The sequence below is a fragment of the Scardinius erythrophthalmus genome, assembly GCF_964197995.2.
Source record: "Scardinius erythrophthalmus genome assembly, chromosome: 4".
NCBI lineage: Eukaryota > Metazoa > Chordata > Actinopteri > Cypriniformes > Leuciscidae > Scardinius > Scardinius erythrophthalmus.
The window spans coordinates 44,508,372-44,522,934 of record NC_138224.1 but is presented as its reverse complement, the minus strand read 5'-3'; the positions used below and the strand labels follow the sequence as shown (position 1 = coordinate 44,522,934).

The window sequence follows — 14,563 nt, the reverse complement described above, 5'->3', positions numbered from 1 at the left end:
TTAATAGATTTTAGAAAAATAAATGAAATAATCAGAATTTAACAATATTTTAATCATAGTTAAAATATTTTGTGTTCAGCAACTTTTTTTTCATATTGTGTTTAGTTTATTAACATTCTTGAACGTGGCAACTGAACTGACTTGTTCTCGAGTAACATGCTTTCTTTTTCAGATTTCAGAGAACCCAAAGGAAAAGAGGCAGTAGTCTGATGTAAGACAGATTTGTAAAAACCTGAACCGTTGGACCACCTCTAATTATGACATCAGACTTCTGAAGCCAGTTTTATTTTTAAAGGTTGAAATGCTTTTGTCTTATTTCTCCCCCTTTCTTTTTTAACTCAACTGCTGGAAAGGTGTCATTTATATTTTAAAAGGTTTTTGCCAAATTTTGAAATGGTCAGGAATTTGTTGATGCATCATTGAAGTGTAGTTGAAATATTAATGTTGTTTCAACATTAACTTTGTACATCAGATGGCAACATTGGTTGACATTCCTTTTCAGATGTATTTTCAGTGTTTCAACAAACTGTATTTAGAGTCAACATCACATTGTAACATTGATCAAACCATATTACCAAAGATTATTTCTGTTAATTTCAGTGTTAATTCAACAGCAGTGATGTAGATTCAACATCATAATGTTGATTAAACAATATTACCATCGATTTATTTTAGTTAATTTCAGTGTTGATTCAACAGCAGTGATGTAGATTCAACATCATAGTGTAACGATGATTCAACAATATTACCATTGATTATGTTTGTTAATTTCAGTGTTGATTCAATAGCAGTGATGTAGATTCAACATCTTAGTGTAATGTTGATTCAATATTACCATTGATTATTTTAGTTAATTTCAGTATTGATTCAGCATTGGTGATGTAGATTCAACATCATAGTGTAATGTTGATTCAGTAGCATTACTATTGATTTTTTGTTCAACAGTTTCAATATTAACTGAGGGTGCAAAAGTGATGTTGATAAAATATCACTTTGTAATGTTGAATCAATATGAACACCATTGATTTGTGATTGAAATCTGAACATTATTTCAATATTAACTGAGGGTGCAAGAGTGATGCTAAAGCAACATCACTTTGTAATGTTGAAGCAATATGAACACTATTGATTTGTGGTTGAAATCTGAACATTATTTCAATATTAACTGAGGGTGCAAGAGTGATGCTAAAGCAACATCGCTTTCTAACATCATTTCAATGTAATCAGCGTTGACACATCAACACTGACTCAACATTGTTTCAGTGGTTACATGCTATCTGGGAGAGGACAGAAAGGACGCAAGAATGCCCATTGGGAAACAATAATGTCACCAAAAACCCCCTCGACTGAAGCAATAGAAGGTTAATGTTGCAAGATTTGTTTCCTCTGGAAAAAAAAACAAGAAACTGCATAGGAACAATGTAACCCAGTTCCGTATAAATATGACCGCATTTTGACTGTTAGTGGCTGCATTTTTTATGTTGATGTCGTTTGCATCCCTAGGGAGAATTCTTCTAGGGAGTTCTCTTCTAGTTCAGTTTTCTAACTGAAACTCTTTTTTGCTTATATTGCTCTGCTGTATTATCTTAGCTTGTAGACTTCTGAGGAGAACAAGTTATTTTTTACTCCTATTGCTTGAACTGCTTACAAGGTAATTAGCCTTTATAATATTCACTCATACAGGACTGCCCTGTTGAGATTGAATAAACTGAAATTTATAACCTGTATTTTTTTGATGATTTGCTACAAGTATTAATCCTTGTGTAACCAGTATTTTATCTTTTGTTTAAATAAAATTTTATTTCATAAAGACAAACACTGTAAAGTTTTACTTCAGCTTACAAAGACAGTTCTATTAGCGATAGACAGAGCATTGTAATAATCTTTGCAAGACCAAAGACAACAAAGTTTCCAGGAACGATTCTGCTGGAGAGTAAGCATGAATTTGATCCATATGTCTAGTTGTCAATGATTATTATTGTTTCACGAGAGTGTAGGGATTACACCTAGATTTGCTGGTATAAATTAAAACAAGCTAGTGAGGAAATAAATCCTATTCTGACCTGACAGCACAAGACTACCTAGCAACTTTGATACTATGGGGTTAATCAGGAAAATGAGATAAATACCAGATCTCACCACAATAGTGAAACTAGGCACTGTAAGGGGATTACTCCATGTATGGTTATTTCGGGGAGGGGACGGGGATTGAGATGCATGTACACACAATCTTCCGCTGACTGGGATTTTTGAGCAGTTTCTGGCATACGCATGGTTTTATAAATCTGAAAACTTTTTGTGCGTACGCAGACTTTTAGTATGAAATCTACAGAAAGTTTTATAAATGAGGACTCAGTGAATATCTGTCTCATCTCCTGCTTGTGTGTGATAGTATGGTTTTAGATTGTCAGATGTTTAACTCTCAGGGATACCTTATGATGAGTTTGAGTCTGTGATGCACTAGTGTTAGGTCTTTTGTTTAGTGTCTTGTATTTTGTATTATTCATGATTTCCTGTCCTTTTGTAGTCTTTTACTTGGTCTTTGTAGTTCTTCTACTGTTTTCCCACCCTAATTTCCCCCAAGTGCTCCTTGTTTTACGTTGTTTAGTCTGTTTTTTTTTTTAGCCCTGTGTTTTCTATTGTCTGGAAGATCCAGCTTCCTCACTTCGTTTTTAACAGCATACTAAAGGTAATGAATCCGGCTTATATGCCCATAATTAACACAAATGATACAGTATGATGCAAAATTTGTTGCTGTTTTTTACAATCCAAAATTCAATTCATTCTCTATTTTTCTCTATTCTCTAAGTCTTGAACTACTGATTATTGGGCCAAATTTGTTCCAAATAAGGTAAGATTAATGGTTTTGACTGTGCTTATCATTGTTATGCCAAATGTTTTGTACAATATTTAGTCTGTTTCCAAACCAGCATGCAGATTATATAAAATACAACAAAGACAAATTAAGTAAGATTTAATTTAATATTATTGTTATTGTGAAAAGAGATTATATTACAGTAGTGCGTCAGGCTTGATTTCCTGGAAACAGTGTGTAGCTTTGCCACCCCTCCTAACCATCTGAGCTCCCCCCCACTTTAACTATCATTCTGGGAAACAGTATTACACCACAGAAAGCGTTATCTCAGAGGAGTGAACTATAAGAACACACAGCAAAGTAGGAGAAACCAACTGAAGAGTCCATCGTTTCCTCCCCTGCAACTGCAAACTGCAAGAAAATCAAAGCCGAAAATCTGAACAAGTTGTGTTCCAAACTTTAGGTTGATATCTCAAAAAATAGCTTTCAGTAAGATTTTGTTTGGCGCAATACCACACTTTTTCACTAGATCACATCCAAGCTCCATTACTGACCATATAAGGGCACCTCCATTTCCATATATGGTTTGAGTGATCCCATCTGAACTATATATTTCCATCATTTTCATAAAATGTATGAAGTAGTCATCCTATCCAGAAGTAATATGGGCGGTTTGGCAGTATTTGATTTGTATTCAACCTATAGCCTAAGTAAAGCAATAAAAAACATGTATGTGCATTATAGCTCAACACTGCATACCAAATCAAGAATCCATCATTTTTTTTCTGTATATTTAAAACATTTTCAGACCTTTTTTTCCTCATAAAATTAAATTGGTGTTATCTTTTGAACTCTTGCCATGAAAACAAACCGAGGTTTCTACTAATCTTTCATGATTTTTCATGTTCATCGCCATTTCAAAATAAAGGCCTGAACACGCCTAATGAGAATGAAATATTTTTGTTGCAATTTGATAAATTACTCCTCCTCTGTAATTTATTTTTGAAAAACAGTCATCAAATATGAAAACTAGAGACTGTAAGCTTTCATTTTTTAAGCTTTTTTTTTTTTAGTTTGTCAGTATTACTTTAGGTTTTTACAAAGTTTTTGCTTTTATACTCACAACTCTATGACAACATCGCCCTCCTGTGGACATCACAACTTTTTTTGGTGAACTTCCAGTTTGTCACAATATTATTGTTTTGAATATATACTGGCAAATGTGAGATGGTGACAGCTGTAGATCAGTTTAAACGAGATGTTTGTAATATAATATCTGTGAAGCGTTATTCTAGTTACCAATAATTCTGTGACACAACTGCATTCATAAGTGTTTCCAGAATATGAAGACCACAGATTGTAATAATAATAAATATGAACATATAATATTTTAATAAATACACTGGTAAGATAATTTATGAACATCTATTTTATATTCTTATTGTTCACATGTTTTTACATGTCTTGATTTTGTACAGGTCAATTTCAGATTCAGAAAGAAGAATGTCTAGTACAGTCATTCCCACAAACTCGTCGCCGCTTGTCATCCAGTTTCAGGCCCCACAACAAACGGCTCCAGCGACTGTTTATGTGCCACAGACAGCTTCAGCTCCTCAAGGACTTCAGGCTTTCCTGAAAGGCCAACCAAAAGCACTTGGGGTGAGAAATCTTTCAATAAAATGTATTTTTATACATGTGATAAAGGTATGGAAAAAAATCCAAAAAAGCAGCAGTACAAACATTAACAAACTGTTGTGCAGATCTGGCAACCCTGCTCAGCTAATAACTGTGAGTCACTATTCCCCTGCAATAAGTGCCTGTTTTCTGGTCTTCCTCAGACTGTCCAGATAATGATCGGCCTGCTGATTCTCCTGTTGGGAATCGTGGCTACAGTCAATGCATATTCCAACTTTGCCGTCAGTGGTATTCCTTATTGGGGATCTCTCATCGTAAGGAAACAATATACAACTTAAGTACAGTTCTGTCTTTTCTAACACAAGCTAAATATTCTAACAGAAGAATCCTTTCTCTCTCCTCTCAGTACATTATCACAGGATCACTCTGCATTGTTGCAGAAAATAAACTCCATGGCAAAGTCTCCTCCAGTTTGTGTTTGGTAAGTACACATCACTTGTTATTTTCAGGGGTAAGGGGCAAGACTAAACAAACTTTCCAATACTGGATGAAAGTAAAAGTATTACTTTCTTTCAAAAAGAAAGAAAGAAAATATTACTGAACCCAAAACTTTTGAACGGAAGTAATGATTTCTGAAGGATCATGTGACACTGAAGACCGGAGTAATGGCTGATGAAAATTCAGCTTTGCATCACAGAAATAATTATATTTTAAAGTATATTCAAATAGAAAACTATCATTTTAAATTGTAATAATATTTCACAATATTACTGTATTTTTGAGCAAATACATGCAAGCCTGATGAGCATAAGAGACATCTTTCAAAAACATTAAAAGTAGTAATGTTTCCAAACTTTTAACTGGTACTAAGTTTATTTGCCATTTGTACCGGTACAGATAAGGAATTTTTGTAGCAGAGCTCGTTTAGTCAGCATTTAAAAAAAAGAAGTAAACATAGAAGACCAACTAGCAAACTACACACTACACACAATAAATAGACTTTCAGAGATACAGTCAACGAAGGGCAGCACAAACCTATGTCAAATAAGCCCACACACTAAGGATTATTACTTTAAGATTACGATTAAATTAAGATTGTTACACATTAAAAAAATATTGCACTGTCCCGAGATAATACATTTTTCCACATTTTGTTATGTTACAGCCTTTTTCCAAAATGGATTAAATTAATTATTTTCCACAAAATTCTACTAATAATACTAATATTATATATTAATAAATAAATAATAAATAATAATACATAATGACAACATGAAAGAAGTTTATTTGAAATCGTTACAAATTTATTAAAAATAAAACTACATGGTGCAATCCTGTTTCCACTGATCACCCTTGAGGTGTTTCTACAGCTGGATTGGAGTTCACCTGTGGTAAATTCAGTTGATTGGACATGATTTGGAAAGGCACACACCTGCCTATATAAGGTCCCACAGTTAACAGTGCATGTCAGAGCACAAACCAAGCCATGAAGTGTCTGTACAGCTCTGAGACAGGATTGTGTCGAGGCTCAGATCCATTTTGGATTAAGTCTATAACATGTTGAAATGTGGAAAAAGTGAAGCGCTATGGATACTTTCCGGATGCTCTGTAAATGGTTAATTTGATTGACTGTGCATAAAATCCATTATATTCTCATAAAGATCATTGAAGTCTAATCAAAATCTAATCAGTTTGCAAAGAAATCGGTGATCTCCAAATTACCTTTAATTTTACATGATACAGAAAACATGTCAAGTTGCCAGATATAAATGAATGTATTGCTATTCTATTAAAATGAAGACAATATTATTTGTCTATTATAAAATAGTACATAGAAGAATAGTTCCACACACCGACACCCGTATTATATTTGAAATTATAAGATATTTATTATATTTGAAGAGAGATATTGCCATTGTATAATTGTATTGTCATCATGAGTCATTTGTTCTTGGACCCGATAATTGCAACTTTATTATTTATTTTTATAGTGCTCCATATATATTGTTTCATGATCTGCTTTAACACACTGGGTAAAGTGCTTTCTAACTTATTAACTTGTTTTTCTGCCTATAGGTGAAAGGTTCACTTGGAATGAACATCTCAAGTGCTATAACTTCAGGCATTTCCATTATTATCCTTTCATTGGAGTTGGCTGTATGATATATCCCTTTCTGCTATGGATATGACTGTTATTATTACAAGGTATGTTAACAACTTTTCTAGTCACAGTTTTACTTGCATTTAATAGAAGAATTTAATAGACCTCTTAATGTTACTGATAATTTACGTCTTGATATTAACACCCGCCAAATGTGTGTGTATTTCAGCAGTGGCGTGTTGCAGTCACTCCTACTAGCCGCTTCGTGACCGTTAGGCAGACTGTCTCACAAATGAATTAGGTTGATTAGCTGTCATCTGTTAAATTTAATTACATAATACCAATTACTAAGAAATGCTTAATTTTGTTCAGTCTGTGTGTAAAAAGGTCGCATTAGCAATTAAAGAAAAACACTAAAGCAAAACATGGTCAGGTCAAAGTGTCTGAATAATTTGGTAGTCACTGTATGAAGAATTTTTGGATGAAGAATGTCACAGTTTACTTTATTTTGCTATAATAATTTGTGGTTTACTGTAGCCAAATTATGAGATGGTATTAAAAATATCTACAGTTTTTCCTCATGGTTTTGGTAAAATTGTAGCCCGTGAAAATGCTGAGTGGCTTGTAACTTCTGAAAACCACTCGACACAGTGGCTAGTGAGCAAAAAAGTTAATGTCAAGCCCTGTTCACCATGCAAGAAGGCTTTGACATTATACGTTTACCGGTAGTTTGATTTGTTGTATTTCCATATGAACCTCAAGGATTGTACATTCTGCACTTGCAGCCAGCGTATGAGTGAGTAACTATAATTTATTTTATTGATATTTGTGCTAATGATGAGTGTTTTCTCAGACCGTATACCAGGGGATCCGTGGTGTGTCCTTGGTATTCTCTATCCTTGAGTTTATCATCTCCATCGTTCTGTCAGCATTTGCCTGTAAAGCCAACGCCTGTTCTCCACAGGTGAGTGATGCGTTCAGGGCTAGAAGCTGAGTGACCGCTATGGTTGCTAAGCAGTTGCTAGGGTTTTCTGGGTGGTTGCTAGGACATTGCAGATTGACAAAGACGGATAATTTTTCAATTTCTATTGTTTTCAATAATCTGCACAAGTTTCAAAACCACAGGATTTTTGTCTTTTCCTTTTTCCATTTGAAATACAGTGCTGTCTATAAACCTGTAATACTAGAACTGTCATCCAATGTTATTAAATTTATATTGCAGTAAGAAGGTATAAAACGCAACGTGTATTTTTCCGAAGGTGCTGAATGTTCAACAAGTTGTTATTCCACAGTCCTATGCCTTTAGACCCAATCCATCAGAGGTAAGAGAAGCTAGTAGCACCAGTCTAATGGGACTTTGTGGAAAATATAATATGTGTGTGTGTGTGTGTGTGTGTGTGTGTGTGTGTGTGTGTGTGTGTGTGTGTGTGTGTGTGTTCAAGAATTGATTAGAACTATCAATAAATAAGCATTAAAGCTGATGGCATACCTGTTTTTCCTGCAGGTACCTGTGGTGAGCGACTCTTCCGTGAATCACGATCCTGCAGATGTTCCCCCACAATACAGTGAAAGTTCTGATCCTAAATATGAATATTAAAAAGTGGACAGAGCTGTGGTCCTGCTGTTGGGTTTGATGCTTTCACAGGACACACGGGTTCTTCCAGTGATTCAGGTCTTGTCCACACTAATATGTGTGGCATCTTTTAAATGCTGTTTAAACTTGTGACAAGTTTTGATAACATTGTTGTTAAAAAAAATAAAAAGCATATTTTTCTTTCTGTTTTGTCCTTCTGTCCACACTAAGACGCATTTTTATTAATAAAAAACTTTCTCCAAAGTGGATGAATTTGAAACGCAGTTTTCGCGTTGTAGTGTGGACTGTCAAAACTGAGTTTTTTTTAAAAACATTGACGTAAGTTTAGTCATGTGACGCATATTCATGTTTATACCAGTGTTCTGCCTGTTATGTATGATTCACTTTCACACTGTTGCTAAAATATGTTACTTACACACTCTTCATATCACAGTCCTGCAAGGAAGACAGAAAATGTACTTGCATTTGCTCTCCTTCAATAAAACATGAGAGCAGTCTCGCTTTAGACATATAATGGTGACTGAGCGCATCAGTGAATGCGGAGATATTTTGCTAAGTAAAATAATCCTGTCAGAAGAATTGCGCGATAACTTTATTATTTATTGTATTCAGCGTTTTCAGGAGTTTTTCAAAAGAAAGTGTGGACGGAGAGTGAAAACACCGTTTTTAAATGTATGTATTTTTTCACTAAAAAGAGTACACGAATGTAATCATGCATTCAGCGTTTTCAGGAGTGTTACGTCCCTTTTTGATTTTAGATAGGGGTAAGGGAGTATAACATTTAAATAAAGATGTGCGTATAACCTAATATGAAGGACCGGGCAATAGAAGGAAAAAGATCAACTCAAAAACTCTGCTCAAAAGTATTTATTTTACAGAACCCAAAAGTGAAAGAATGAAGAGAAAATAATATTTACAATATTTACAAACAATGAGAAGAACGACAATTAACAATACTAAACAAAAACAAACAAAGGCGGGAAGGCGAGCTCGAGAGATGCCAAATGAAATAAATAAATAAAACAGAACAAACTAGCTAGAAGATTAATGCAACTAAACTAACTACCAAACGAAAAATGTAGAAAAGAAAAGTCTTCGGCGTCAAGACGCCCTAACAAAACTACACTGACTACAATATAACAAAAACTTACAGGGTGTGGCACTCTCCTAAACTAGTGTGTCTAATTCAAATCAAAATTGTCCTACGTGGTGCGCAATGTATGTCGCGCGACTTACTAACCTGCTCCCTCCTTCCCAGCCTCACATGTACCGTGATGACTGATCTAGGATGAACAGTAAAACAAACAAAAACACTTCACAACCACTATATGACAAGTGATTAATGCAAACGATAGACACACAGAAAACAACAGCGAGCCAAACAAATGCAAATGTCAAAGTGAGCAAAAAGCTGGGGACGTGGAAGAGATATGGGTATTTGAGGAAGGTGGTGTAATGTGATTGGATGGGTGAACCGAGACGTCATCATCCTTCAGGAAAACTGACAGACTGTAGATTGATCCAATGAGCATCTGAAACACACACACCCACACACACACAACAACAAACTACCCACATGTCCCTATTACAACACTCTAAATACGTATATGTACGTAACAAGGAGTTTTTCAAAAGAAACCGCTAGTGTGGATGGAGAGCGTTTTTATACGTTTTTAAATGTATCCGGATGAATGTAGACGTGCCCTTACTGTCCTTTATCTCTGCTTTCCTTTCACTAAAAAGAGTACACGAATGTAATCACTGGATGAAATAGTAAATACAGATTTGTGAGTACAGACACTTGAGTAAAAATACTATTGAAGTACTATACTGCTTCACAATTTTTTTACATCAACAATGCTGCCTAATCATCAGTGAAACTCTTTTTCTCTTTAAAGATAATAAATAAACGCAAATGGCTGATATAACTGAATGTTTAAAACTTGCAAAGTAAAAGCAAATATTAAAATTATTCATAAAATTCCCTAAAGTCTCAGTCCTCTGTGTGTCCTTCAGCAGGCTTCCTGTTTAGGGGTTGAAAAACACAGTTAAAGATTAGAGTAGCACAAAGAGCAGTCTACCCTGATTAAGTCTCGTTTCTTTTCTTTCTGGATCTCAGGATTGGATCTGTTATTTTCCAGTGATAAATGGTCAGAGTTTATTTAGAATCGTCAAAAATAGAAACAAGCAGATTCTGCGCAGGACAACGGCACACCCTCTAGAAGCAACCCAAAACTGATTTAAAAGAATTACGTCCTACAGAGTTTGGGTTCATGTTTCATGTCAGTCATGTTTCCTGTCTTGTCATGTGATTCCCTTGCCCTCATGTGATCCTGCCATGAGCTTCCCTAGTCTTTTGGGGCATGTTAGCATGTTGTCATTGGTTAATTGTCTAAATGCCATGTTTCTGTTTCGAGAGTAGGCGGAGAACTCAGCCAGCACAGCTTCTCAAGAGCGGCTGCACAAGCTCTGATAATTCCCCCCAATAAACTCACTTGAAACTCACTCAAGTGATAAACACCACACCCCAAATAGAGAGGTGGGCAAAGTACCCCTTTACCAATGGCCACAGGAGTCCCCAAGCGCTTACATCAATTACAAAAAAAAAACCTTTATAAATTAACCCCAGGGGCAAACTTAGATACCCCCATAAATTGTTCAAACAATTGCTTGTTCTTCAGTAAACTTCCCCAATAGGAAGCACTTCGTCTACAAAATACAAATTATAAAAAAAGAAAAATCAAATCACACAGATTATAACAATTACTAATAAAAGAAAATGCCACAACACAAAACCATTAATAAAATAAAACAAAATTCAAAATAGAAACAAAACAGCAGCGTAATTTGGGTCCGTGTATCCTGCCATCAAAGATATGTTTACACCGCACAGAGCTGGAAGCAAGTCTGTTTAGGCACGTCCCTCCGACCTGCACGCGCACGCACACACACACAGCCGTGAAATGTACGTTGAAACGGTCCACCAGAAAAAAGATCATACTCACTGTGTTAGCAATGACTCTAACACGACCGTACAGGCTCTCGCTGCACTCGAACTGTGTAGTGACTAGGGCTGGGACGGTATTAATTTTTTCTTATCGCGGTTGAAAAGCAAGAAATTCCCGCGGTATAGTGGTAAACCACTTTAAACCTCAACCCCCCTCCCCACCCTCCCCCAGTTTTTTTTTCTGCGACATCGCGCTGGAACAACAAACAAAGTGGCAATGATAATCTCAGGTACTGTTTATGTGCTTTATTTAATGTTATATCGTAACGAAATGAATATCTTTAAGTGCTCCAGCTTTGTAGCTGTAAAAGCAACAATGGATAATTCACCTCAGATCTTGATGGAAATGGAAACAAGAACGTTAAAACTGAAGAAGTGTATTCTTTGACAAAGATTGTTTTAACTCAGTAGCCTATGTATTTTTAATAATGTTTAAATGGTGTAATATTTGTGAATTTGATTATGTAGCCTACTTATCCATTTTCTTGCAAGTGCCATCAAGATTCTTCTCTGGTGCTGTGTGCACTTGCCGCGACTCTGTGAGGTTTGACAAACGCGGTCTTCACGTGAGAGAATTGCGTTAAATAAGCACGTGCAATTAAAAGCTGAGGTCCTGCTTTTGGGGCTTCAAATTATAGGCTATAAGACATTTGCAATATAATTGGGAGTCTGCACAGGGTGGTTTTTTTTGTACTTTTTTTGTATTTACGGTGCGGCTTGGACGCTGCGTCTGTCGAAAATAGACTAGGCGCCTATCTTTAGCGAAGCGGTACGGAGAGACGCTTCTGAAACGCGCCGCGTCGTGGCTGGTGTAAACACAAGCATTGACTAGAGTGGGCGCGATCAGCTCCGGTAGCTGCGTCGCAGCCATAACGCGCCACAGAGTGTAAATAAGGGGTTATAGTCAATAGCCTATGAATGAAATGTTATTATGTGTCATGGAACATTGCGCTCTCCAACTTGCGAAAGGTCGGACTTGCTCCATCTTTTGATAAGTTTTGTTTGTAAAACCTTGAATCCATGTAAGACACAATGTTATTAGACACAATCCATGTCATTAGAATCATTGAATCCATGTCATTAGACACAACGTGAACACATGGGCCAGTGTTTATTTTTGTAAAAATTATTTATTTTTTTGCGGTGATGACCGTGACGAGCACAGACCCGAGGTAGGCGTCAGGTGACCGGGGTATTGCGGTAACCGTCCCAGCCCTAGTAGTGACTGCAGAGCACAGGCTTTAAATTATACACCAATATTATAAAAACACATTCCACGTTCCACTCATTCACATACCTGATCAAACAATGAACAGAATAAATGCCCCGAACCACACCTCCACTAGGAACAGGCGACCAGGATGCAAAGAGTAACGCACACTAGAGATGCGCGGTTGGTGGTTACAGCCGTGGACTCCGCGGATAAACCGCGGATCGGGCAGATGATGTGACGGAAAATAATATTTTAATTAAATTCGTGCGGGTGGCGGGCGGTTGAACCAATCAAATGAAAAATATATGTATACACCAATCAGCGGATGGCGGGCGGGTGCGGTTTTGAAAATTGGTTGGTGCGGATGGATGGCGGACGGATGATGAGTTTTGTGATGCGGTTGCGGATGAAATAATAGCCCATCCGCGCATCTCTAACGCACACCCAGCCATTTGAACGTTGCACTTTTATTTCAATCGTTGTAATGATTAACCAGCCCGTTACCTGACATAATCTACTGGGCAGATAATTCAGTTCTCCACCAGGGGGAGGTATAGGGGGATTTCCCACTCCACTACAAATAATTTAGATAATACACCAATTGCTTCTTTCCAAAAGGAATGTAAGTGCTCACATTTCCAAATACAATGAAATAATGATCCCTTATGAGTTGTATATTTTCCACAGATATCTGGAATATTTGAATTTAATTTATTTAACTTTTAAGTTAAATAATGTTCTCATTATACAGTTATATTGGATCAATTTAAAACGAGTGTTGATCAATAATGTTTGTGCTTGGACACAAGTTTTTTCCCATTCATTTTATGTAACGTCCATTTGGAGATCATCAATCAAAGCCAGTCTTTTATGGTTTGTTGAACCTTTGGAAGTGTGGTGGCAAACAATTTTCTAATACTGAATAAGAGACAAACATTGATCAATTGTATTTAAAGATTATGTATTCCCTTGCAAGGAAAGGTCAGCAGTCATACAGTCATTACAAAGTGCCAGGGCACCCTTCCTTCTTTATTGTTGACTCCCTCTATGTCATCAGAGTGGATAAATGAACAACATGTCCCATAACTAACACATTGTTGCATCCTGCTACCCTTGAGTAAAGGCCCTTTGTCTCAGTCATACATTACTTTTTGTCAAGTCACGTATACAAGGTCATAAGAGTTAATAACAGTTCTTTGTTCCATCAATATAGCAGACAATCATGGGACTCCGCATGCAATCCTCGTGTCATTTTACTACATTAATCTTATTACTATGAATATAAGAAAATTATACATATAGAACATATTAAATTTCTTCCACAGAAGCATTAACAAATTTGCTGTGTATCATAGAGATTTTACATTTATCATTGGAATTTTTAACTGCAATTTCTTCTAAACTGCTTAAAGGATTAGTTCACTTTTAAAAAAACTTTTGCTGATAATTTACTCACCCCCATGTCATCCAGGATGTCCATGTCTTTCTTTCTTCAGTCGAAAAGAAATTAAGGTTTTTGATGAAAACATGCCAGGATTTTTCTCCATGTAATGGACTTCAATGGGCCCCAAACGGTTCAAGGTCCAAATGACAGTTTCAGTGCAGCTTCAAAGGGCTTTAAACGATACCAGACGATGAATAAGGGTCTTATCTAGCGAAACCATCGGTCATTTAAAAAATAAATAACAAAGTTTAAGTTTTATAAGCACAAATGCTCGCCTTGCTCTGTTCTGTGATGCGCGTTCGTGACGTCACGTAATACACAATTATGCTGAAAAGGTCACGCTTGAACTTTACAGCCTGAAACAATTCCAAAGTCATTAATCAGTTTATTAAGAGTGGGTATTGAATCTTTAAGTTTCATTAAATATACAATTAAGTCGTCTGCAAATAGCGAAATCCATGTTCTAGGCCTGCCATTTCAATTCCCTTTATGCCTGGGCATGTTCTAAGCGTAATTGCCAGGGGTTCCAGGGCCATTACAAATAATAGCGGTGAGAGAGGACAACCCTGGCGAGTCCCGTGGTATAAATTAAAAGGTTTGAAAGTTAAATTATTTGTAATGACCTTTGCTGTCGGGCTATGATACAAAATCTTTACCCACTGGCAAAAGTTCTGACCACATCCAAAACGTCTATTTGAGTACATCAAATAAATAAGACAACTTGACTCTGTCAAATGTTGAGCCGTCCTTCTCA

General features: G+C 36.2%; 1 protein-coding gene across 1 annotated transcript; it reads left to right on the top strand.

The window, feature by feature from the left end:
• Positions 1-1,465: 1,465 nt before the first annotated feature.
• On the top strand, positions 1,466-8,657 carry LOC308689470 (membrane-spanning 4-domains subfamily A member 15-like). The gene is made up of 10 exons (XM_081363184.1): positions 1,466-1,933; positions 2,626-2,689; positions 2,810-2,851; positions 4,294-4,474; positions 4,654-4,764; positions 4,857-4,931; positions 6,527-6,655; positions 7,405-7,515; positions 7,811-7,873; positions 8,056-8,657. Exons 4-7 carry the CDS (start codon positions 4,319-4,321, stop codon positions 6,611-6,613), a joined length of 429 nt encoding a protein of 142 aa, XP_081219310.1. The 5' UTR covers positions 1,466-1,933; positions 2,626-2,689; positions 2,810-2,851; positions 4,294-4,318; the 3' UTR covers positions 6,614-6,655; positions 7,405-7,515; positions 7,811-7,873; positions 8,056-8,657.
• Positions 8,658-14,563: the final 5,906 nt, after the last annotated feature.